The sequence below is a fragment of the Alosa sapidissima genome, chromosome 11 (genome assembly GCF_018492685.1).
Source record: "Alosa sapidissima isolate fAloSap1 chromosome 11, fAloSap1.pri, whole genome shotgun sequence".
Lineage (NCBI taxonomy): Eukaryota > Metazoa > Chordata > Actinopteri > Clupeiformes > Clupeidae > Alosa > Alosa sapidissima.
This window is the reverse complement of record NC_055967.1, coordinates 36,530,301-36,555,075: the sequence shown is the minus strand read 5'-3', so window position 1 is coordinate 36,555,075 and position 24,775 is coordinate 36,530,301. Positions and strand designations below refer to the sequence as shown.

Genomic DNA, 24,775 nt, shown 5'->3' with positions numbered 1-24,775 from the left:
AAATGAACAGAAACATTTCAACGGAACAATACACACACAGGCATAACAGTTTGTAGCATAAGAACTTCATTAACAAAATGTAGGCTAGAACATAAACTACTATCTAAAAAACACAGTTTATCAACAGGCCTCAGGAGAGCTTTCTAGTTTCTAGGACAGACAGTATGGCTGCCGCTGCCCTGGGGTTTAGGGGCCAAAACCAAGTGATCAGCTTTTAGTTTGGAGTTAGAACAGCCACCAGGTCTTGATGGAGTGATCAACCTCATTGGAGTAAAGGTTAACTCAGATATCATCTGGCACCAAGCCATTCAACATTTTGCTGGCCTACATTTTTATTTAATTTCTTTTATTTATTTATTTGGCTGACGCTTATATATCCAAAGCGACTTACTTAATCAAATATTACAAGAGCCAGTCTCCCTGGACCAACTCAGAGTAAATTAATCAAGGCTCCTCGCTTCTCCCTTGCATCAAGTTAGCGAGTGTTTTTATTGTTGATGATAAGATGGAGCAGAAAATATCCAGGCATGAGAAAAGAAAAACTGCCTGTGTGTGTGTGTGGAACTATCTGGGCATGAGAAAAGAAAAAAAAAACTGCCAGAGTGTAATGGCGGAACAGCATCCGGGTGAACTCGAGTGTTCCTCCTCATGTTTGATGTCAACAAATAGCAATGTTATGCTTATCAGCTGATTTGGCCCACTAAATTACATGAGTAGCCTGCAAAATCATTCTATATTGATCTAAATACACAGTTCCTGTTTGCCTTCAGAAACTGCATTTTTTAATGTCACACCAAGTTTTCAAAGGGGTCAGGAACTGTGGAATGCAGTTTGTTTATTCTGAGCAGAATTGTGGAATGTAGTTTGTTTATTCTGAGCTGAAATACCTGTTCATAGGTGCCAGAAGTTGGTTGACTGATGGGTTGATGGCCTAAACCCCCATCTCAACCTGCTGTTTGTGTTAATCAAATTTGACCAGTTTTGTTTGCTATGTTGCCCACCCAATATTTCTATCAGCCCACAGTAATATACCGGCAGGTCAGAATCGGCCCTGCTTCCATTTGTTTAGTTTTTCTACATTTATTTTAACTAATGAAACAGAAAACATAATGAATTGAATTGCATCCACAGGTCCTTATGCACAAGCCATTTCCACTGGTGGCCTAAATAAAAGAGATAAGATAATAAGATGCCTTCCAATCCACCAGGTAAACTAAACTTAAGATAAATATAGCCTTTTCATGGGCTTATAAAATTGACTAAATTAATATTTGTTGTTAGCATGAAAGTATGCAGGCTACTTCTTAGCTGACCAAGTGCCCGAACGGGTGGGGTTTCAAAGTGCACTAGATTGATTCATTTAAATGCTACAATATACAACATTTTCTTCCAGGGGGGACTCTGGTCTCTATACTGCAAACCCATTGCTTGTTGTGGTCAATGTCAAAGGGTGCTGTCAGGCGTTCTCCAGTGTCAGAGGTCAATTATGTTTGCGGGAAATATTTGATGCAGATATTCAGGGATGCCTTGTTAAGCGCTGTTAAATAAAGGAAACGGCTTTGAGTAACAATAAATCATTGCTGAGATAATCTGTTCTTGCTTTTGGCTTGTACAATTAACCCTGCAGCTTCACTTTGCTAATATGACCTCAACTCAAGTCTTTATCCACTGCATTTGGACTTACCAGACTGGCAAATCTAGGCCTTGTGCAGAATTCACGGATTGGGATAAAATTTCCCTTTTGAATTGGAATGGGCTTGAATTTACCCTTGGGGATCAATAAGGTATCTATCTATAAGCAGAGACCAAATTTCCCTCACGGGATCAAGAGTATACTTCTCTCTGCACGACTCCTGACTAGACTGTGCAGTGTGAAGTCCTAACATGCTTGCAAATTACAATCCATTTGGCTTAAGCAGGCACACTGTGCTTTGCATCTCGCTAGTGTGATCTGCATACTGTACAGGTAGGCTAACAACGGACTCCGGATTTTCTTGGTTTTATTGCCATGTGTGTTCCATAGGTTTAATGAGTTCTCTTATAAGACTAACAAATGAATTCTCTTATGACTACTCCCATCTTACTCTGGGTAGGAATGACAACAGAAAACAGTTCAATGGCCTACGTAAGGTTGACAAGGCATGGAAATTAACAGATTTTTTGCATGTCCCTGAATCTTGTATCATGGCAACAGCATTCATGATCATATCCACCTTGGCCATGTAGAAAACATCCATCCATGGAGACAGAAAAACTACAAGCTGCAAAATGATTAAAGCTTGAGCTTTGAGATAAAGTATTATAGTTGCAGTTATCTTGAGGTAGCAGACATGATCTACACATTTCTGTGCCCCATGACATTTTGGCCACCCATAACCAGCTACAAAACATACATCCACCGAGAGGAAAATTACTATTGCTTGATATCAAAGCTTGTACTAAGAGATGCGGTCCAGTATCCCTGCTGTCTGAGGCCCTTGACATTCTTGCATTCCTTTACAATACTGAAAGAAAACAGAAAACATGACCTTGTTGTAACCAATTTCTTTTCAGAGAACATGGTGATACAGCAACTGGTTTAGTGGGCCTTTTATTTCACAATCCTTCCAAATGTACAAAATGAGACAAGATACAAAATAAAACAAAACAAAAAATAAAAACAGGAACAAGGAACAGGAACACCCCCCTTTTTTTCAGAAAACAAAACAATGCGCGACTGGAAACTGGTCTCATCACCAAAGTGCATTTCTCCATGGTTCAGAGCAAGGGAAAAATAATCTCGATTTCAAAGGCAGTCCACCTTTTGAAGACATTTTTTTTTTTTAAATCACACACAGCCTGGCCATCATCCCAGTCCACAGCATTCCCAGCAGGGCAGAGGGGGGGCTGCCATCATGACTTGGGTCAGAGCATTCTGTAGTTCTCTAGAAGAATGGAATATAATTTAGTCCTCCCTTGAGTGCAGGTGGGCTGACGAGATGTTTAGAGCTCAACCTTCTTCTTCTTTTTGGGCTTCTTGTCGTCTTCCTGCACCACCAGAGGATTTGTGGCCTCCCTCTTCAGGTAGGAGATGAAATCACTGACCTCACGACCTCCCTGTGAAAGCACCAACACGTTTATCAAGAAACATTTCGAACATACATGTGTATTTATAAAACACAAAACCAATATTTAGAGTGGTGAACTGAAAACGAACCTCATATTTCTTTGGACTGTCTTTCTGCCCAGCTGGGGAGAAAAAGAGTGTGGGGAATCTGAAAGGCAAGACATGAGGTCAGTTCAGAGTCTTGTTTGAATAGCACGTCCAAGACTAGTATTGAGAATTTCTTTTTTTCTTACCCCCGAACTTCATATTGCGAAGGCACATCATTTGCTGTTGCATCCATCTTTGCAATGACGATGTTGGGATCATTGGCAAGCTAAAAGACAAAGGGGGAAAAAACATAACTTACATGCTCAATAATAAGAACATACAGAAAAGTAAACCAAATCCTGACAGCCCTATACATCCAAAACACATCACATGGTCAGCACATGAACCAGACAGAGCTACTCGGTACTTTTTTAGACAGAGTAGCTGTCGGAACGAAGTGTTGCCGTAACATCAATCACCACTTTAGCATCTCGGTTTCATTTCAGTAATTGAACTGGTCACACCAAACAAGAAGGTTTGAAATTCTACTGCTGTTGGCCACTTTACACTAGATGCATGACCTGTTGATTTCCCTTTCAGCACCAATGCTAAGCCCTGCGACACACTGCATTGCGTGTGCGTGACATGTGATCTGTTGATTTTCATTTTGGTGCCCACATTAACAGGTTGGAACACATTGCCTGTGTGAGACTCATGCGTCTTAGGCACACCTTTCGCTTTTAATGAAAATCAAGATGTTCCGGTGTGGAGCCTGTCTTTCACACTTGAGGCACGTGGTTCAAGCAAGGTAGATAGATTTCGTGTGCTGTTGCAGAAACACAACCACACACCGCCATCACACAAATGTGAAGTAGGCAGTATAAAACAGCTGTATGGCAACACACCCCATCAAGAAACAAACATCATGGAATGGTTTTATTTCTCATCTGTAGTGTAGTAAGTACACTAGGTTCTTCTTACAGATAGTGATATCACCGAGACAAGACAGCTTGGCTAATGTGCACAATTGTAACCCAGTTCACCTGGTACTGGCCTTGCCGACAAAAAGATCTTCCAACACCATGAAATTAAAATACTTGGAGTGCAGTTTAATTCTCAAAGGGCCTTTCTCAAACCAACCGTAGAGTCCACAATACTATAAAGGCTCATCCCAAGGGAATTGGCAAGTAGTAGTAGCTTTAGTAGTAGTTTACAAAGCTCTTCATCAGTATGCCTCTACAGATCTGCGTCAATGCTCCGCAGCCATGAGTTAAGTTGTTAACGTCTGTGCGGCACCTTAACTTTAAATGTTATGTCATCTTTTGCCAATTGCAACATGAATTCATTTACAATTACAAAGTTTGTAATATTTTCAACCAGTCATTGAAATGTGACAATCTTGTCATTTCATGATGCTTCTGATGTGCAACTTTGGTTTTATCACACCTACCTTCTCTCCCAGTTCATTGTACTTGGGCTCGAGGCTCTTGCAGTGGCCACACCATGGTGCATAGAACTCAATCAGGACATCCTTGCTGTCGTCATTCACAATGGAGTCAAAGTTCTCAGCCACGAGCACCTGTAGGGTGAGGCAGGCAAAATATTACCACACACACACACGCGCGCACACACACACACACACACACACACACACACACACACACACGTTCGCCATGTCCCCCAAAAGGGTTGTCACTACACTGTTTACATTCAAGTCTCATTGAGGAATACAAAACTGCTGTGTGACAAATCACGTGCCATATGGCTTGACATCTCAAGCAGTTTGTTTGCTAAAGATTTCTTGATGGGATTGATGGGATGGGATTTCTCAAATCTTTATCAGCCGTACCTTGACTGGTCCATCATTGTTTTCGGGAATAGGTTCAGACTTCAGGTAGCGCTTAAGATTGCCATCAAAGTAGTCCTGCAGGAACCGCTCCAAAGCTTTGCCATCACGGCTGCACAAGAGAAGGGAACGTCAGACACTTCTGTGGGGGGCGCAAAAGGCCACAGTGTCCGTACCCTGGGTCCAAGTGCCCACAGGTTCGAAGAGAAACAAAAAAATCTCTCTCTCTCTCTCGTTATGTAATAGCACAAAATACACAGGGCATTTAATAGTATGTATTGTTAGTTAGTACTGACAGATAGTATGTACTGACTGGGACACACATACACACAATCTAAAAATGTCACTTACGAGAACTCCTCCTGCATCACATATTTGTCGCCTTTGGCTGTGCGGATGCCCACAACAGGGATTTCTCCAGCGCTGGCATCCAGACCCATCTCTGAGAGGTCGTGGCTGAAACTGTTTTTGTTGGCCACAGCAAAGTTCAACTTCTTGCCCTGATCCAGGAATCCTTTGGCGACCTTCATCACTCTGCAAAACAAAATATTGACATACAAAGGCATGGAGGCAGTGAAAAAAAGAAAATTTAGTATGTAAGCCATCCCCTTTGTATTCGTTTATACATGCTGGGGGTCCTGGCTACCAGTCTATAGATAGACATATGCGACATATGAACCAGTATACTTCTCTTCAGGATAGAGTGGTACTACTTCAAATGGGAAAACTTTCTTCAGTACAGAAATGACCCTTGGAGATAACCCTTAGGCTTACACCCCCCCGCCCCCCTATTTTTCCCACATTCCCATATACATGTATGCGCGCATACATGCATGTATATTTCCGTATTTAATTGGTATTATTGTGTCTTTCCAGTGTTTCAAAATCCAATAAATGTCCAAACCCAATAAGTATGGAAGCAGATTGAGGACACACTGGATGAGGATGACCCTGACACTGATAGACCCAGCTGGTGCAGGCAGCTACCGGTAAGGAAGGCAGAAACAGGCCCAGAAATATTGTTGAGAAAAGGTTAGGAGGGAGAAGGGTGAGTTACCTGTTCCTCCAGGTTAGGAGGGAGAAGGGTGAGTTACCTTTTCTTCCAGGTTAGGAGGGAGAAGGGTGAGTTACCTGTTCCTCCAGGTTAGGAGGGAGAAGGGTGAGTTACCTTTTCTTCCAGGTTAGGAGGGAGAAGGGTGAGTTACCTGTTCCTCCAGGTTAGGAGGGAGAAGGGTGAGTTACCTTTTCTTCCAGGTTAGGAGGGAGAAGGGTGAGTTACCTGTTCCTCCAGGTTAGGAGGGAAGCAGGGCGAGTTACCTTTTCTTCCAGGTTAGGAGGGAAGCAGGGAGAGTTACCTGTTCCTCCAGTAGGTTAGGAGGGAAGCAGGGAGAGTTACCTGAAAAGGTTAGGAGGGAGGGAGGAAGGTGAGAGTTACCTGTTCCTCCAGTAGGTTAGGAGGGAAGCAGGGAGAGTTACCTGTTCCTCCAGGTTAGGAGGGAGGAAGGTGAGAGTTACCTGTTCCTCCAGGTTAGGAGGGAGGAAGGTGAGAGTTACCTGTTCCTCCAGGTTAGGAGGGAGGAAGGTGAGAGTTACCTGTTCCTCCAGTAGGTTAGGAGGGAGGGAGGAAGGTGAGAGTTACCTGTTCCTCCAGGTTAGGAGGGAGGAAGGTGAGAGTTACCTGTTCCTCCAGGTTAGGAGGGAGGAAGGTGAGAGTTACCTGTTCCTCCAGTAGGTTAGGAGGGAGGGAGGGAGGTGAGAGTTACCTGTTCCTCCAGTAGGTTAGGAGGGAGGGAGGAAGGTGAGAGTTACCTGTTCCTCCAGTAGGTTAGGAGGGAAGCAGGGTGAGTTACCTGAAAAGGTTAGGAGGGAGGAAGGTGAGAGTTACCTGAAAAGGTTAGGAGGGAGGGAGGAAGGTGAGAGTTACCTGTTCCTCCAGTAGTTGGAGCCCTTGGGGTTCTTCTCGTAGTCGACGTCGTAGTACGCCACCAGCAGGTCCTTCCCCCGGAGCAAGTCCTTGTTGTCATCAGTCATGTGGGGGCACATTCCAAAACTACAGGCAGAGAGTGATAAGAATAGAAATGAGTAATAGAATAAATAGAGTAATAAGAATAGAAATGAGTAATAGAATAAATAGAGTAATAAGAATAGAAATAAGTAATAGAATAAATAGAGTAATAAGAATAGAAATAAAAATATAAGAGTAAGAATAGAAATGGAAATTAAGTGCAAAGAGTAATTAGCCTGGAAAAACCCAGACGTACTTCCGGCAAATTCGAGATTCGCTCTGAAAGTTCGTCTGGCCAAGAACCCATTCTAGCCCATTTCCAATTATTTTCCTAGATCGAGGCACCAATCAGAACCCTTGAGGCGGGCTTTACACGATGACGATAGCGCACCCTGTTGAAGAAGCCAGGTTTTTTTGGGGGAAAAAAACAAAACAAAAACACATCAACCATGGCTGCTGCGGCTTGTTTAACGCTGATCACGTTGGTTTAAGACAGGGAGTTAGAAGTTTCTTAACTGCTTCCTTATGTTTGTTGCACTGTTGGACTTACTCATTTGCACCATCACCATGACCACTATCACCACTGCACCATTACCATGACACGCATTCACACAGAGCACCTTACCTTACCATGCACAGAGAATCACAGGCTCAGTCCCTGCCTCAGTCATTGCAAGCGCCTCTGATTGATTAATCTCCACTATGTGGATACTGTTTTTAGAATTGATTTAGATTAAGTGTTAGTTAGTATAATTTGTATTTTAGTATATTTAGCATATTCTTTATCTTCTACTGTCCTTATTGCTTAGTTGTGTTTTTATATTATATACTTTCATTACTCTTTCTGCTGTTAAAGAATGTGTGTGTATGTCTGTATGCTGCTGAGACCATGAATTTCCCCTGGGGATCAATAAAGTATCCATCTATCTATCTATCCATCCATCCATCCATCCATCCATCCATCCATCCATCTATCTATCTATCTATCTATCTATCTATCTATCTATCTATCTAGGAATATGCAACATTGTACAAACATGTATTTCAGGAATACCTATGTGATATCTGCAACAGTGGTAGGCTACTAAAAACGGTTTGATATTCTGTTCATTTATAGGACTATAGTAGCTGGACACGTAGACGACAGAAAACACATAGGCTACTTTTGAATTGGTGTGCTATGCGAGCATAACTCGAATGCTACACTTCAGTGTATGCCTTGATTCCGGCATAATTGCTTTGAACGTTTCGGTCTCTCGTCCCCCATTCCTGCTTTATATGTCCCAGTCAGCCAGAAAGGACGAATGAAACAAAATGCTCGTTTGAACGTGAACGGTTTTGTTCAGAGCTGAAAATGCAATTGTGTTTGACAGAGGGCAGATGTAATAGTGACAAAATATTAGCTTTCAGTGTGGCACGATGTCTTTGTAAATTAGCCTATGTTTAATTAAAAAGTGGTTAATTCTTCCTACTTCTCCCTACAACCAGACAGTATTGCAAATTGTGTGTTTCCGTCACTCTGTCTCTTTCGTTGCTCTGATTGGTTTTTGGCCTCTCCTATTGCGTCCGAGGCATTTTGATCGGCGTCCGTTTGGGAACGCCCTTTGGAAATGGGCTGTGAACGAACCTTCCCCAGACCCACTCTCAGTTACGACTGAGAAGGGTCTGGTTTTAACCGGGCTAAAGAGTAATACGAATATCAATGGAAATTAAGTCCAAGAGTAAGAATAATATAAATGGAAATTAAGTGTAGAGAGTGATAAGAATAGAAGGGCAAATTATTAGTTAAGGATAAGTATACTCTTTTGATCCCGTGAGGGAAATTTGGTCTCTGCATTTATCCCAATCCGTGAATTAGTGAAACACACTCAGCACACAGTGAACACACAGTGAGGTGAAGCACACACTAATCCAGGAGCAGTGAGCTGCCTGCAACAACAGCGGCGCTCGGGGAGCAGTGATGGGTTAGGTGCTAGGGGTGGGCGATATATATCGTCTGCGATAATATCGTGATTGTTGTTTTAACGATGTGCAAATTTAATTTAATATTATCGAGTATTTAAATTACTTATGGGTCCCAGCCATATCTCATGCATTCAGCATTATATATAGCATTATATCTCCAGAACGGCTTGACGTACATGCTTCAAATTTGGTACGAGTGTTTTTATGGACTCAAAGATGAAGTGAGATGAAGTTGGAGGTTGAAGGTCAAATGTCAAGGTCAAAAACACCATGTCACACAAGATTCAAATTTGGTTACTCCAAAAGCACCTTTGCAGGTATCACAATTACCCTACCAACCAGCTAGCAGCAAGCTCAACAGCCCCACCAACACCCTAACCAGCAGACTGCATCCCCTCGTGTAATTCCTCGGAATTGCATTTCTAGTTTCAAAGTGTGTTCTAAACAACATAATGGCATATTAATCCTTCATGTGCATGAGGCCCATATAGCAATGAATATGAAGATCATGTTAAAAGTTAGCTGGCAAAAACATAAATATGTAGGTTACATACCTGATGTCACTGAGCTGTCAAAGAGGCTACGAAACCATCTCCGTACGTTATCGCTAATTAAACTCAGCTGACTGGTGTTAGCGCATATCCATAGTTGCTGTTAAAATGCCTACTAGGCTAGCGTTGGGATTCTAAACACTTCAACACCGACATGTAGCCCAACATGTTCAAAACTATTGCGTGTTATGGGGGAAGACATGAAACTTCTTGAAGCATTTGGGAACACACTGAATTAACTGGAAAGTAGAGTCCCTGTTAGATTAGCTTGCTTGCAAATGCCGTTGTCCATGACCTGGCAGTTTTATGGCAAGCGGTTTTAACATACCTTATGGCAAAACGCCCACACTGGGTAAACTTGAAAGCAGAGCTTTCGCCTACCATTGTGTGTGCATGCATGGCAAGCTGTTTTAACATTTAAATGTATTATTCGTAGGAGCAATGAGATATTGATAGTAAATTGAATATAGCAGTTCAATTTCATGTTCAAATTTGTCTTATCAATAATAAAAAAAGCAATTCATGCTTTAGACCATTTTAATTTAAAACATTTTAAAAACAAAGTACCGGTTCAGGCACCGTTTTAAAAGTATCGATTTAGCACCGGTATCGGATAAAACCCAAACGATTCCCAACCCTACTTATGGGGAAAAAACACTCAAAATCACACATTGAAACCCCCTTCATTCACTAAATCCAGGAGGTGTATGCAAGAGAAGCCCCGTTGCAGCAGAGCAAGTGTCACATGATCGCTAGTGGGTCCACCTTGTCACACGCAGGCCTAATGTTTATTTTGTGTAGCGAGATCAAGACGTAGCCTACTTGGGATTTTATGCAGCTACTTCTGTTCACGTAGCATTGATGAGACAGTCACATTTTTTCCTACATGGTATTATATGGAGAGAAAACACTTGCCTTTGAGTATTTTAAGTCAGTTGTAAACAAAGAACTCCTCATGTAACCCTTTTGTAAATTGACTGAAGTTCGCTCTAAATATCTACGTGTATCGATTATGCTAACCGTTAGCATCTCTATGGGATTTCTCATATACATTAGCCATAAGCTAACGCATTAGTTTCTATTCTGTAACTTGGAATGCTTTCTCTTAAACAAAACATCGAAGGAAATAACCGAGATGTACTCTGTTGGTCTGCTTAGTTTTACAGTGAATCCTAAGTAAAGGTTTTTGAAAGGAACTTCAGCTTCAGACTTTCTCTTGGGAAACTGTTAGGCCTAGTCATCTTCTCTAATGTAGCTAGCTGGCTAGACCATGTCATTGCCACACACACACAAGTGGGGGCAAAATTGGAAATGTGTCAGAGTGACAATGCATTGGTTGATTTGGTTAAAAAGTCACAGGTTAGGTTATTGGTTATTATTGTATTGATGCTATTCATAAATAATGAGCTGTAAAGTAACTCAGACTTTTACAATTTTTTTTAAAGGATATCGACTAATTATCGTCATCGTCAAAATCACAAAAAATATCGAGATATTATTTTTTGTCCATATCGCCCACCACTTGCTCAAGGCCGTGCCTACTGGTCAGGGTTCGAACCGGCAACCCTCTGGTTACAAGTCCGAAGCGCTAACCAGTAGGCCACGGCTGCCCCTAGTTATGAACCGACATACATTAGCAACCAGGCAACACTCATGGTAGTCATGAAAAATGTACACCGGTCCAAAAGCAAAATACGCAAAATACGGTCTTCACAAGAATGAGTAATGTTTTAACTTACATGCTGTCCTGAATGAATCGCTTGATCTTGGCATTGGTGAATTTCTCCTCACTGAACTTAACACTGCTGTCCTCAAACTTATTGGTCAGATGTGGTGGCCGGAAAAGAATGACACCCCTGCAAAAACATCATAACAAATCAGTCTCATGCTAAAATCATATTCCAAGAAGAGAAAGAGAACACTTCTGAGAAGAGAAAGTGAAAGCTTTGGGAATGACTCCTCCACTGAAACGCTATTTACTCTGCTTCAACGTCGTATTTCTTCAGCAGGTCTTCGTTGTTGGTGTGGGCAAAGCGGTAGGACTCTCTGAGGGCACTAGCAGACTTGAGGAACTCTGCCTGGGCTGAACTGCCACCATCAGCAAAGAAACCTAAGCACAAGATGGATATCTTAATACATCTTCGTTCATACACAATCACCATGACTGGGAGTGGTAAGACGTATCATATTTCATTTCCCTCCAGAAAGTTGGCCACATCTTACCCACAACACTTGAATCACGATCTGCTGTAAACTTGTCAAATTCGGCCTGGGTCTTGACCTCCACGGACGCTGGGCCTGCCTGCTTCTTTAAGTGACTGACAATCCCATCTGAGACAAAGAGCAGAAAGATCACATCAGATGCAGATCATACAGTTGAGCACAGGAAAGTCAAGAAGGAGACTCCAATCCATCACCCTTAACATACCTGCAGTGCGAGGTCCATCATAGCCCCCTGCTTCCTCTCCATCTCTGAAGATCTTGAGGGTTGGGTAGCCACTCACGCCATACTTACTACACACATTGGAGTTGGCTGTGCAGTCAACCTATACAGAAGAAAGAAGTCTTTTTAGGCAGTGTCCCGAGTGTGTTAGTGACATTACAGTTTCATAATTAAGGAAAACTCATAAATAAGGAAAAATATGAAAGGTACCTTTGCCAGTGCGACAATTCCTTTCAAACGGGTAGCAGCAGCTTCATACTCAGGAGCAAGACGTTTACAGTGTCCACACCTATAAAATGATAAAAGATGAGGTTCAGAATATGTTAGGCCTACATGAATGTAAAGGTTTGTTGACCAGTGAGGCCACGTGAAAAGTTAAAACTTAAGCGAAGGTTTCACAACATTGAGAAGGCTTGTTCAGGTCAGTGAGAGCTAGTTTAAGTAGAGCAACGTAATAGCTAACGTAAGCCAATCAGAGTCGGACACCGAAACTCCACTGACGAATCAGAGCATTACAGCGATTGGCGGCCGTGCCCACAACTTTGCTACTTCCTTAGCAAACTGATTTCTTCAAACCGTGGCTATAGCTAACTACTACAAAGTTAGCCATTTCAATGAATTATATTTCTCCAAGCAGTCCAACATTTTCTCGAAAGACCAATCACCAGAAGAACCCAAAAACTGACTTATATTTTAAGACCTCCATAAAGAGAGTTCCACCACAACCGGTAGCTGTTAGTTGGCAAGATGTAAGTTAGCAATGAAACAGTGCAAACTGACGTTGGTGATGGCTTGCTAAGTCCTCCTTATGGGTAAAGTAAATTAATGCTAGCAATGACAAAACTCGCAGAGAAAAGAAAAATTACGCACACTGAACTAGAAAAATGCAACTGTAATGTAACCACAACATAATTAACGTTAGGCTGTAGGCAAACCAAGGTCTTTCATATTACGTTACCTCACCAAAGATGCCACTGCCTCCAGTGTAGCACTACATTAGCTAGGAGTCCGAATGAATGCTCTGCGCAATATTAGCACTCGCTAGCTAATAGTTACCTTCAACTTTTCGACGAGGCGACTAACTAACTAATACGACAAAAATATTAAATCGACTGCGGTAGCATTAACATTTAACCAGCTAAGTTACCTAACAAGTTAACGTTACAAATGCATGCGGAAACGTTGACTAGCACACCAACCGTTTCAGCAAGCTAACGTTAAATTACCAAGACTTTTGCCTGCTCTGCGCCCATTTCCTTCATATATAAGTATAATTGGAACCCTTATGACTAACGCTGTATGAGTAACGTAGCATATCAAATGATGCACAACATCAAGTAGCTTATCGTAAGGTTAGTACAAATGATAATTGACAAACTCACCATGGTGCAAAGAATTCCACGAGGATCATATCATGGTCTCCAATTCTGCTGTCAAAGTCGTCATCAGTGAACTCCAGCACATCACTTGCCTGAGCAGCAACGGCGAGGAAAGCGGCAAATATTAACTTGAGCATTGTTCGATATCCAAGTGTCTCCAGTGCCTACAACTGGGATTCACCTCTATGAGAAACAGACGTCGGACCGCAGTAACGTTACCCAGGCCCAGCTATGCAGACAGTAAAGAAACAGAAACTAGCGGCACGGATGTGCAAACCGGAGCTCCTCAAAGTAACTAAAGTGTGGCATCTCACCATTGGATTTTCAGCAGCGTCACCGTCATTAAATCAGCCAATCAGAGCATGCAATACATTTCCTTGAGGAAGCAAACATCATTTGCTAATTCGCATCAAGATAATGAATGGGCGACATAGACCTATAATAATTAATGTTCAAAAATGTGTTTTCAGTATACATTTATTTTTGATTATGTGGGGAAATCACTTAATTTCACCGATGATGGCATGCTTTTGATAACACTGGTTAATTAGTAGCCTAAATATTTTTTCCCCTTTCTCTCTCTGTCTCTCTTTTTAATGCTACCCATAGACTGTATATAGCCAAATCCCATAACCATAACCATATATAGGCTACAGTCTATGATGCTAAGATGCTACCAGCCTGCCCGATACCCCTGCCAAAGTTTACTAAGATTACTAACCCCACGTCACAACCAGAACGTAGCTGTACAAGCAACAATGCCATTCCAAGACAGTGTTCCATTCCAAAGAAAAACGTCTCTCTCTTCAGTGAAGAGACCAGTGAATAAAAATCTGTCTTCAGTGGTGACAGTGGTGTCCTGCAGACATGGGGACAGAGGTAGGCCCAGTTCACAGATTAACACCTACGGGTGTGTTATGGCTAATGAAGTAGGATAATGAAATGGTTTTAACTCTGACAAATGCGTTGTTTAAGCCATGTCACTTTTTTCACCACACCATTTAGCAGGAGAGATGCGTCCGCAGAGCGGAAATAGTGCGATCCAAACTCATCCAGTCCTTCTATTTGATTGACCAACTTCAGGAGGGTCAGCGGGGTTCTCCGAAGTATTCTATCAGGGATGTATTTGGTAAGCTTGTGTTCGGTTAGCCTTCTAAGACAGAATTTGTGTTTACCACAATCTGTGTGAAAACCCAAGTGTATTCTCAGTTTTGTGTAAAGTTGGGTAGCCCATTCTCAGTTTTGTGTAGGGTAGACTGAGTACAGTTGAGACACGTTTTGCCCACACAAAATCAAACAAAAAATAGATACTGAAAAGAAGTGATTTTCCACACAATATTCCACATGCCATTTCCTTAGCTTGTAGACTAAAATATTATAAATCAATAATACCCATAAGTAGTTTATATTTTCCACAATTAGCTCATAAACATAAGGTGCATTTTTTGTCTTGACTGTGTCTCAACTGTACCCTATAGAGTACAGTTGAGACACCTACCTGGTACAGTTGAGACACCAATCTTTAATGATGTATAGTTAACTAACCGTTAGTTGGAAAGTTGAATAAATAAAAACATAGCAATTGCAAAGTGTTTGTAGTTCAAATTCATTTATTTCATTTAAATTAGCGTTGGTTAAAAGGAATACATCATGAACAAAATGTGACACAGGAACAGATAGCGAACAGTAGCCTACAAATGGAATGTTCAAGTAGCCTAACACAATCCAATGTGTGTCTCAATTGTCCCCCACTGACCACCTCACACATTTCTCTAGATTTTGCAACGACCTTACATGGCACAATGCCATAAAATATGCCAGTGTTTAGGACACAGAATAATGTTTGTAATGATACCAGTTACGTTTAACAGTAACATAAGTGTAATGAGCTATTCATTGTCGAAGGTGCATGGTGAAGTGAAATTCTTACTTTGGGAAAAAAACACTTGCCGATATCCTTAAATGGGAGATACTTGTGTCGTTCAAATTTTCCATGATCAAAGAGGGCACTAATATGCATGTGCATAGCAAAAATCACAACTTGGGCTTGCTGCGCAAGCAAGATATTTAAGGTGTCTCAACTGTACACATGTCTCAACTGTACTCAGTCTACCCAAGTTGTGTAGGCCTATTCTCAGTTTGTCTAAAACACTGATTAAAAAATGTAAAATTAGTCTCAGAAGCAGCACAAATGCAAATTTTCGCCGCCCCTATATTTCTCGCTAAGAGTAGGAGTAAAGTATGCTTCTTCTCACATGTGGTCTGATTTGTTTTGATGGGTGACAGACTCTCAGACCTTGCGGGGAAAAGACTCCCACCAGTTAGTGCGCTTTGAGATATCTCAGGGGGACCACATCATCTCTATGGAGGACCGCAGGCGAAGTCGCCTTAGGAATTGCCACAGACGTTTCCCACCTCTCAACATGTTCTCTCACTGGGTCATCGAAAGTATCCTCACAAAATAGATGTTAATGTTAGATTGTTTGATTGATAATGTGATGTTAATATAGATCCATCATATCACTATTTAATGTATGGGCCTTTATGTTGGTTAGATGTTAGATCTCATAAATGTATTGTGGAAACTATCAGATGTTAAGATAACCTCACAAGGGGCATCTGCAAAAGATCTGCTTTCTGCTTTACATCATCTAACTCTGTGATATACCTACATTTAAAGAACACACAGATGTGGATATAGCCTAACTATTTAATTTTTAAATAGTTAGATCTTTCAACCTTAACTGTTTTCCAGGTCATCTGTTTTCAAATATTATTGTTGCACTCATTATTTTCAACACTATTGTATTAGAAATTCAAGCAGGTGAGGGACAAAAAGTGTTTTGCCAAGTTTTAAATGGCCTTATAGTCTGTGTCCTCTTGTCTGTCATAATGATATGCAATGCATTTATCCAGAGATATTTGACAACATGGACCCAAAGCTGGAGCTTCTGAGGTTAATCTTGGATATGATGGACTGGAGTATTTTAGCTATTTTCTTCCTGGAGATGCTGCTGAAATGGTTGGACAATTTCAGGCACTTTTGGAAGAGTACTTGGAACATCTTTGATTTTGTAGTCACATTCTTGGTAAGACCTTGTAAGACAGAACTGCAATTAACTAATTATTCATTCTTGGGGCAGCTGTGGCCTATGGTTAGCGCTTCGGACTTGTAACCAGAGGGTTGCCGGTTCAAACCCCGACCAGTAGGCACGGCTGAAGTGCCCTTGAGCAAGGCACCTAACCCCTCACTGCTCCCCGAGCGCCGTTGTTGTTGCAGGCAGCTCACTGCTCCGGGATTAGTGTGTGCTTCACCTCACTGTGTGCTGAGTGTGTTTCACTAATTCACGGATTGGGATAAATGCAGAGACCAAATTTCCCTCACAGGATCAAAAGAGTATATAAGACTTCCCTGCTGAAAAAAACAGCTAGAAACCAGCTTATGCTGGTAGCTGTTTTTAGCTGGTCTTTGGTGGTTTTCTTCCAGCTCTTGCTGGTCTTTGCTGGTGTAGCTGGTTGGGCCACCAGCTGGATATGCTGGCGTGACCATCTGAGGAAGCTGGTCATGCTGATGTGACCAGCTTGTCTTGTGGGATACAGCTGGTGCAAGTTGGTCATGCTGGTGACCAGCCTGTCAAGCTGGCCATGCTGGTTTGCTAGAATGACAAACATAAGCTGGCATGGCCAGTTAAACCAGCACTATAGACCAGCAACACCAGCTAAAATGACCAGCTTGAGGTGGTACGACAAGCAAAACCAGCTGAATTACCATCATAAGCTGGGAAAACCAGCTGAAGGTATGTTTTCGCAAGAGTTTTGCTGGTCTAGCAGGTCAACCATCATAGGGTGGTCAAACAAGCTGGTTAATGGTCAACCAGCAAACCACCTTTAGCTGGTCAGGCTGTTTTTTTCAGCAGGGTTATACTTATACTTACTTAACGCTGCACCTTCACAGCACATAGCCTGAGGATTGCTCTGCATTTGGGCTGTTGCAGTCTGTCGTCCCACAAATCATCCGAGCCGTCGGAGGAGCAAACACAAGTCACATCCAGGTGGTGGAGTATCTGCGGAAGCTCCGCATCCTAAGAGCTCTAAAGATGGTGTCCAAATTTCGTCAGATTCGGCTTATTGTGTTAACAGTCTCCAAAGCGTTTAAGGTAGGAGAGTGTTATGTACACATAGCTTTAATTGGAGATTAATTCCAAATCCAGCAGATTTATTGTAGCAAATCAATTGATGTTATGTGTGTTTATTTTCAGGCTATGTCTTTCATCTTTCTACTTCTGCTGGTATTTGCTTACATTTTTGCTGTGGTTGGAGTCATCCTGTTCCAGGCTTACACGCGTTCTGATGTCTCGGGTCTAACATACCATGACAGTTTCAAGTGGGTGACAACTGGGTGGAAATCACACTTACTCTCTTGTACATGTTGAAAATGTTACCATTCTTGACTTTGGTATTGTGCTACCCCCCCCACAGGGACATTATGAATTCTTTCATCACACTTTTCATCCTCTTTACCCTGGATCACTGGTATGCAATTCTGGCCGACACGAGGAAGGTTCCGGAGATGGACCCAAACATCTGTGGAGTTTACATCATTCTGTGGCTCATTATTGGGGCTGTTATATTTCGCAACATTTTTGTTGGGATTCTAGGTTAGTAATAGTATTTTGATGGATTAATGTGCCACAGCATTCTACAAGAAGTGGGTATAAACTGATTTGACCTCTTTTCATAACTTGTCATTTAGTGAATAATTTCCAGTCAATAAGACAAGACTTGTCACGAGAAGTCCAGCAAATTGAGAATCAACAAAAGGCTGACCACTTCAAAGCAGAGTTCATTAACAGGTTAAGACACAGACATACTACTAGTCACCTTTGCACTGGGTGTATTTCAGCTAATGCTAACATTGCTACTTTTGTTTATTCTGTTCTGCTGCAGGAGAAAAAGTCATTTGATGCTTCCACAGTAAGACAATTTCTCATTTAATCAAGCTTATTGACAAAAGACTACAGACAAATATATTTCTCATATGGTAGTTTAAACTATGGAAAACTGACATTTTATTTGTATCCAGATTACCACAAATAGCACAGGAGTTGGAGGAGACCCCAATAGACCCAACAGAGATTTCAAATATGAATGTGTATAGTACAAAGGACAAGGGTGAGATCCACTTGGCCAAATATGAATGTGTATAGTACAATGGACAAGGGTGAGATCCACTTGGCCAAAACAGCTTACTCTCAGTCATTAGATAATATTCATAATATCTTAGCATGTTGAAATAAAATAAGTAAATCTAGTGTGGGAAGACAAGGCAATTCCATTACCTTTGCGATAGAATGTGTTGATAACATCAGGTGGTGGTATCAACAAGGGACACCCTTGTTTATGTTTTAGCCGCCATAGTGTGATAATGCCATATTAGTATTGTGAGTGTGATAAAATGCCATATCAGTAGTGTGATAAAAAAAAAAAACATTGAACTATGGCAAGCATAGGTCTGATTATATTTCTAGGAAAAGGTTACGTTTTTCTCAGACATGTTATTTTTCTGAGAGTCAATGATGAGAACAGTACAGTGCTGTGAAAAAGTATTTGCCCCCTTCCTGATTTCTTCTATTTTTGCATTTTTGTCATACTTAAATGTTTGTGATAATCAAACTCATTTTAATATTATACCAAAAAAACAGAGTAAACACAAAATTCAGTTTTTAAATTATGATTTCATTTCTTGAATGAAAAAAAGCTATACCAACCCTACCTACCTTTTACAATAAGTCAAAGTCAAAGTCTGCTTTATTGTCAATTTCTTCACATGTCAAGACATACAAAGAGATCGAAATTACGTTTCCTACTATCCCACGGTGGAGACAAGACATATTTTACCAATTAGGTCCACAGACATAACATTCATAACATTCAAGTAAACAATATAAAAAGTAAAAATAAAAAGGCACATACAATGAAGAAAATAAGAGCAGCAAAATTTGAGTTGAAATTGTGCAATTGTGCATACAGTAGACAGTCAATATAATAGTGCAAAAGTCAGGCCAATAAATGGCTGAGGTAGTTCTGTTTGACTTAAGTATGCAAGTGGCATAGTGGTGCAAGTTATGTAAGAGCAGCGTGTGTTCAGAAGTGTTCAGGACAACAGGACAACAACAACAAGTTGCAAAGTGTGCAAGTGTACAAGTGGAGTAGTGCAAGGCAGCCATTGTGGGTCCAAAGTCCAGGATGTTATGTAGCTGAGGGTGGAGGGGGGAGAGGGGGGAGAGAGTTCAGCATCCTAACAGCCTGGTGTATGAAGCTGTTGGTGAGTCTGGTGGTGCGGGAGTGCAGGCTTCTGTACCTCTTCCCAGAGGGCAGTGGATCAAACAAATTGTGAGCGGGGTGACTTGCATCACTCACAATTGTGGTCGCCTTGCGGGTGAGGTGGGAGGTGTAAATGTCCTTCAGGGAGAAGATAAGAAGGATACTGTGCTGCAAAAAATGAAATCTAACCAAGTGTTAATAATCTTCTATTAAGATCAAAGAATCTATTTGGTATTGTTTTTAGTATGGAAAGACTTACCTAGTGCTCTCCCGTAAGATCATTTTGACTTAATTTAAGAAGACCTTGACTTATTTTAAGGAGTCTTATCAAGACAAATTTACTCAACGCACTGGCAGACAAATTTGCTTGTTTTCAGGATGAGATGTCTTAAAATAAGTCAAACCTTTCTTAAATTAAGTCAAATGATTTCATTAGAAAGCGTAAGTCTCTTTATACTGTACCAACTAGTTTTTTAAGATAAAATAAAATAAGATTAATAACACTTGGTTAGATTCTGTTAGATAAGCAGTTTTTGCAGTGGCAAAAATGGCTTCCATGGAAGAGTTGCAGAGTTGCCAGGCGAAAACCACTGCTGACCAAAAAACCCACCAAGGCTTGTCTCACATTTGCCAAAAAATATCTTGATGACCCCCCAAGACTTTTGAGATAATATTCTGTTGACTGATGAGTCAAAAGTGGAACTTTTTGGAAGACATTGGTCTCATTACATCTGGCATAAATCCAACACAGCAATCCACAATAAGAACATCATACCAACAGTCAAACACGGAGATGGTAGTGTGATGGTCTGGGGCTGCTTTGCTGCTTCAGGACCTGGGCAACTTGTCATAATCGATGGGACCATGAATCCTGAAGGAAAATGTCCAGCCATCAGTTTGTGACTAAAGCAACACCAAAGATTCTTTTGTACCTTAAAATAATGTTTCCATTTCCAAATCGTTTCAGTGGTTCATCAGCTCGTAACAGGTTGAACGGCACTTCTGTATTCGCTTTGCGGCCCTCTATTGGCTATAACCGCACTATGCAAGTTTGCCAGATCGGGTAGCGGATCTGTAGTTTGAATGAGACATAAGAAACTACAAATTTGACTTGCTTTATGGCAAGCATTACAATAGCCGATAGGTGGAGCAAGGCTCTGGGGGGAGGGTACTCGGCAGGTGCTGGATAAACAAATAGCGCGCATGCGACCTGTAGGGGGGCTGGAGAGGAAGAGTGCTTTGGTGTTGCTTTAAAGCACAAGTGCAGTTGGGTTTTGCAGCAGGACAATCATCCGAAGCACACAAGCAAGTCAAAAGCTGAAAAGAAACAAAATTAAGGTTTTGGAGTGGCCTAGTCAAAGTCCTGACTTGAATCCTATTGAGATGCTGTGGCATGACCTTAAGCAGGCAAGGTCATGCTTGAAAACCCTCTGTTGCAGAATTAAAACAATTCTGTAAAGAAGAATCAATGGGCCAAAATCCCTCCGCAGCGATGTAAAAGACTCATTGCAAGTTAACGCAAAGATTCGATTGCTGTTGTTGCTACTTTTTCACATGGATGATATAGGTTACTTTTTCACATGGATGATATAGGTTTTGAATAACTGATAAATTAACAGATCATTTAAAAGCTGTGTTTATTTGTGTTGTCTTATATTAAAATTAGTTGGATTATCTGGAACATTTAAATGTGCTAAATATGCAAAAACAGAAGAAATCAGGAAGTGTGTGAGTGTGTGTGTGTGTGTGTGGGGGGGGGGGCAAATCATTTTACACAGCGCTGTATATCCGCCCTCACCTGTAGTAGCGTAGCCTGCTCTGTTGCCCTATTTGGTATCAGAGTTCAGGCTGTGATGAACTCAAATAACAGAAATACTTAAAAAACAAACAAAAAAAACATAGGATTTCAAGATAAACATGTAATATGTGAGAAAATGTAAACAGCAAGTCTTCCTTGAGCTTTCAGACTGGGAGACCTACGTGGAGGAGAACGTGACGGTGATGCAGAACCAGGAGATGGATGAGCAGGTCTTCTGGCCCAGGGATTCCCTCTTCAAATACTTTGAGCTCCTGGAGCTGCTACAGCTCAACCTGGACAACAGAAAGCGTCTGCAGGGTTTGGCAGGTACGGACCGTAGAATCCCCAGGATTTCTGAGTGCCTCGAATCTTTTCTTGAAGAACTGATAGTTAAAGATCATGATTACTTATTTAGCTCTTTGAGTCTGTTTATTAAAAGGTGGAAACCAAATGCAAAGCCTCACTTGCACTCTCATATCAACTCCCTTTCTCCCATTTCTTCTCCCTGTCTGTCTCTTTCACAGCTCAAGCATTGCTCAATCTGCATGACTCCTAAACGAAGAGAATAAAGCACATTTCATCTCATATCATCTGTCACAGTTGTGAGCTCTAATCAATTGGTCATTTTTGATACTAACTGAATGGATGACATCACTGCATGTCTGAGGTCAGAGCCTAAAATGTCGTTGTAATGACATGTTTGTTCTGTGAACAGCAGGGGGTGCTACTTCTCACACATTGAGGCTCAAAATAATAGATTCTGTGTACGATACCCTTTTTTTTACAATAGTTGTGTATCATCTATTGTGCATATTTCCTGTTCCATAGATGGTACACAGATCTATGGTAGTAATTAGCAGAAGTTCTCTGACTGAGGTCACCAGACTCTATAGGGCCTTTCAGTGAACATATCCAAGTCCATAGTAGGTCAGAGTGGAACCTATTCTTTTAAAACACCCTTCTCATTTATTTGGGTTACATAGACTTGTCATGGATCTTTGCTCAGCATTAGCCACCATGACTGTCAGTTACCCATGCTAATCCCCCTAATGAAGAGATAAGGCACTGTGCCTGTTGCAGAAGGAGAAGCTCAGCTGGAGGTGCCCTTACTCATGAGCACTCAACCCAGACCGTCCCAGTCCTGCTCTTTCAGACCTCCAGTACAGCATACCTTGGCTCTCTCCTGCTCCTTCGGACCTACAGTACAGCATGCCTTGGGTCTCTCCTTCGGACCTCCAGTACAGCATGCCTTGGGTCTCTCCTTCGGACCTACAGTACAGCATGCCTTGGCTCTCTCCTGCTCCTTCGGACCTACAGTACAGCATGCCTTGGGTCTCTCCTTCGGACCTCCAGTACAGCATGCCTTGGGTCTCTCCTGCTCCTTCGGACCTACAGTACAGCATGCCTTGGGTCTCTCCTTCGGACCTGCAGTACAGCATGCCTTGGGTCTCTCCTTCGGACCTGCAGTAGGCCTACAGCATACCTTGACTCTGTCCTGCTTCTTCAGACCTGCAGTACAGCATGCCTTGGCTCTCTCCCGCTATAAGCACATCTTACATCTGACTTGTGCATTTCCATGACTTTTTCCTGACAAAAAAACAAAAACAGAATTTCCATGACCTACTATATATATAATATTATACTATACTACCGGTATATATACTATATATATGAATTTCCTTGGGGATCAATAAAGTATCTATCTAATGAAGGGTACAATACACTGACCAAAGATTTCTGAATAGTCACATAATGTTCAAGAATCTCTTACTTTTTGAGAGCAGGAGATGAATAACTGGGCATTGAATAAACAACATTGGACTAACCACAACTACTCAAGCAGTAAAGCCACTTCCCAGATATACACCAACATTGGACTAACCACAACAACTCAAGCAGTAAAGCCAATTCCCAGATATACACCAATTCTGAGTGGAAATATATTTGTATTGATGTATTTGGGCAATTTTAAACTGCTACAACACAATTCCGTGATATTCCATGACTTTGCCCCCAAAATGATAAAAAATTCCCTCACTTTCCATGTCTGGAATAGACTTTCCAAAATTCTATGATATTCCAGAAATTCGGAAAAAGAAAAACAATATCGGGGATAAATGTAACACTGAGTAGTAGTATGTATTTGCTAGAAGTGATGAGATAGATACGAAATGTGCTTATTATTATTGATTGACAATCTACGACATTATGTTTGCAGGAAAATATTAATGAAAGTATACATCCACTCAGTTTAAAATGTATTTATTTAGATTTTGCATTCACTTTTCATCTCTGCTTTACTATGCTTTTTCAAATCAAACATGGTTTCCTCCAAAAGTGTCAGCAGACATGTGACCTCGTGTGCCTTTTGCGCCTCGCTCTCTGCCAGTCAACATTCCCCGTCGCTCGCCAGTGTTATTGTGTTTATCGCTCTGGCATCACAGCCATAAGAAGGAGCTCCTCCAGCCCTGGGTTTCCATGGCAACAGCGCTCCTTTGCTGCCAGATTTAGAAGCCGTAAGGGTGCAGCCCAGCGTTGGGAGAAGTCTGGCTGCTAGGCCGGCTTTGGCTGGAGTGTGACGTCTCTAAACAAACGTTGGCAGGCACACCAAGTAACCACTAACACAGGCAACGTGAATCAAACATTAGGAGACCAAAGCTAAATAAATGCAACATTGAACAGGTGCCTCACTGAGCTTTCCACAGCCCAGCTAACAGACACTCTTAAGCTCAGACCACATACAGTATCCGTTCCAATATTGCACTTTGTCTTGCAGTTTGCGTAAGATAACAACTAAGCGATGGAGAATGGCAATCGGGTGCAATTACTCATGTTTCCCTGTCTTGCCAAAGCACATGCCCATATGGCACACAGCACGAGGAGCCAGTCTGTGTGCGGGCATAGTTCCAACTCCTGAGAGCTTGCATTTCTATATTTATAAATTTGACAATGTCACAGTTCAGGCTAGTTATATGTCTGAAGTGCCATCTTTACTCCATAAGCAAATATCCCCTGCACTGTCTCTGTGTGTATGAGGTGGTGCTGTGTATCTTTATATCTGTGTAGCTTTATATCTGCACTATTCTTGGGTAAGTTCGGAAATAGGAGGCGAAAGTGAACAAAGAAGTGACCCATGTCTGACCCATAAGATCAGGGTGGTTTCTATGGTTTTCTCTGTTGTGTGAGTCAGGAATGTGAGATATTTTCTAAATCTACCTTGTCACCAATTCAGTCATATGGCTGTTTGTTCATCTGGATTATGAATGTAAGTAGGCTTAAACTGAAAATACACAAGCACATACTCACACAAAATACTACTAACACTCTTGGC

General features: G+C 41.5%; 2 protein-coding genes across 4 annotated transcripts; one reads left to right on the top strand and one right to left on the bottom strand.

Annotated features, from left to right (window-relative positions):
* Positions 1–2,574: 2,574 nt before the first annotated feature.
* On the bottom strand, positions 2,575–13,611 carry pdia3 (protein disulfide isomerase family A, member 3). Its single transcript, XM_042110205.1, has 13 exons — positions 13,326–13,611; positions 12,154–12,232; positions 11,929–12,046; positions 11,724–11,831; positions 11,481–11,610; positions 11,240–11,356; positions 6,904–7,029; positions 5,331–5,513; positions 4,983–5,091; positions 4,584–4,712; positions 3,340–3,419; positions 3,197–3,254; positions 2,575–3,096 (listed from the first exon to the last, which is right to left on the bottom strand). Exons 1-13 carry the CDS (start codon positions 13,457–13,459, stop codon positions 2,983–2,985), a joined length of 1,485 nt encoding a protein of 494 aa, XP_041966139.1. The 5' UTR covers positions 13,460–13,611; the 3' UTR covers positions 2,575–2,982.
* Positions 13,612–14,042: 431 nt separating this feature from the next.
* On the top strand, positions 14,043–22,029 carry LOC121723958 (cation channel sperm-associated protein 2-like). 3 transcript variants are annotated; one of them, XM_042110206.1, is made up of 13 exons: positions 14,043–14,201; positions 14,328–14,451; positions 15,609–15,770; positions 16,078–16,146; positions 16,239–16,411; positions 17,318–17,479; positions 17,582–17,706; positions 17,802–17,980; positions 18,076–18,175; positions 18,270–18,296; positions 18,406–18,494; positions 21,613–21,771; positions 21,969–22,029. In XM_042110206.1, the coding sequence occupies exons 1-13, from the start codon at positions 14,190–14,192 to the stop codon at positions 21,998–22,000; spliced, it is 1,413 nt and encodes a 470-aa protein (XP_041966140.1). In that variant the 5' UTR covers positions 14,043–14,189; the 3' UTR covers positions 22,001–22,029. The 3 variants fall into 3 exon arrangements, with proteins under 3 accessions (XP_041966140.1, XP_041966142.1, XP_041966141.1); XM_042110207.1 differs by having other exon boundaries at positions 14,075–14,201; positions 14,331–14,451; XM_042110208.1 differs by lacking the exons at positions 15,609–15,770; positions 16,078–16,146.
* The last annotated feature ends 2,746 nt before the right edge of the window (positions 22,030–24,775 follow it).

Excerpts from the sequence above, each read along its gene's own strand:
- pdia3 (XM_042110205.1), bottom strand. The coding sequence starts at position 13,459 with ATGCTCAAGTTAATATTTGCCGCTTTCCTCGCCGTTGCTGCTCAGGCA. Across the intron at positions 3,420-4,583 it reads ACAATGAACTGGGAGAGAAG|CTTGCCAATGATCCCAACAT; the intron begins GTAGGTGTGATA and ends TTTGTCTTTTAG. Across the intron at positions 3,097-3,196 it reads ACAGTCCAAAGAAATATGAG|GGAGGTCGTGAGGTCAGTGA; the intron begins GTTCGTTTTCAG and ends GTGCTTTCACAG.
- LOC121723958 (XM_042110206.1), top strand. Across the intron at positions 17,707-17,801 it reads ACATACCATGACAGTTTCAA|GGACATTATGAATTCTTTCA; the intron begins GTGGGTGACAAC and ends CCCCCCCCACAG. Across the intron at positions 21,772-21,968 it reads GCGTCTGCAGGGTTTGGCAG|CTCAAGCATTGCTCAATCTG; the intron begins GTACGGACCGTA and ends TCTCTTTCACAG.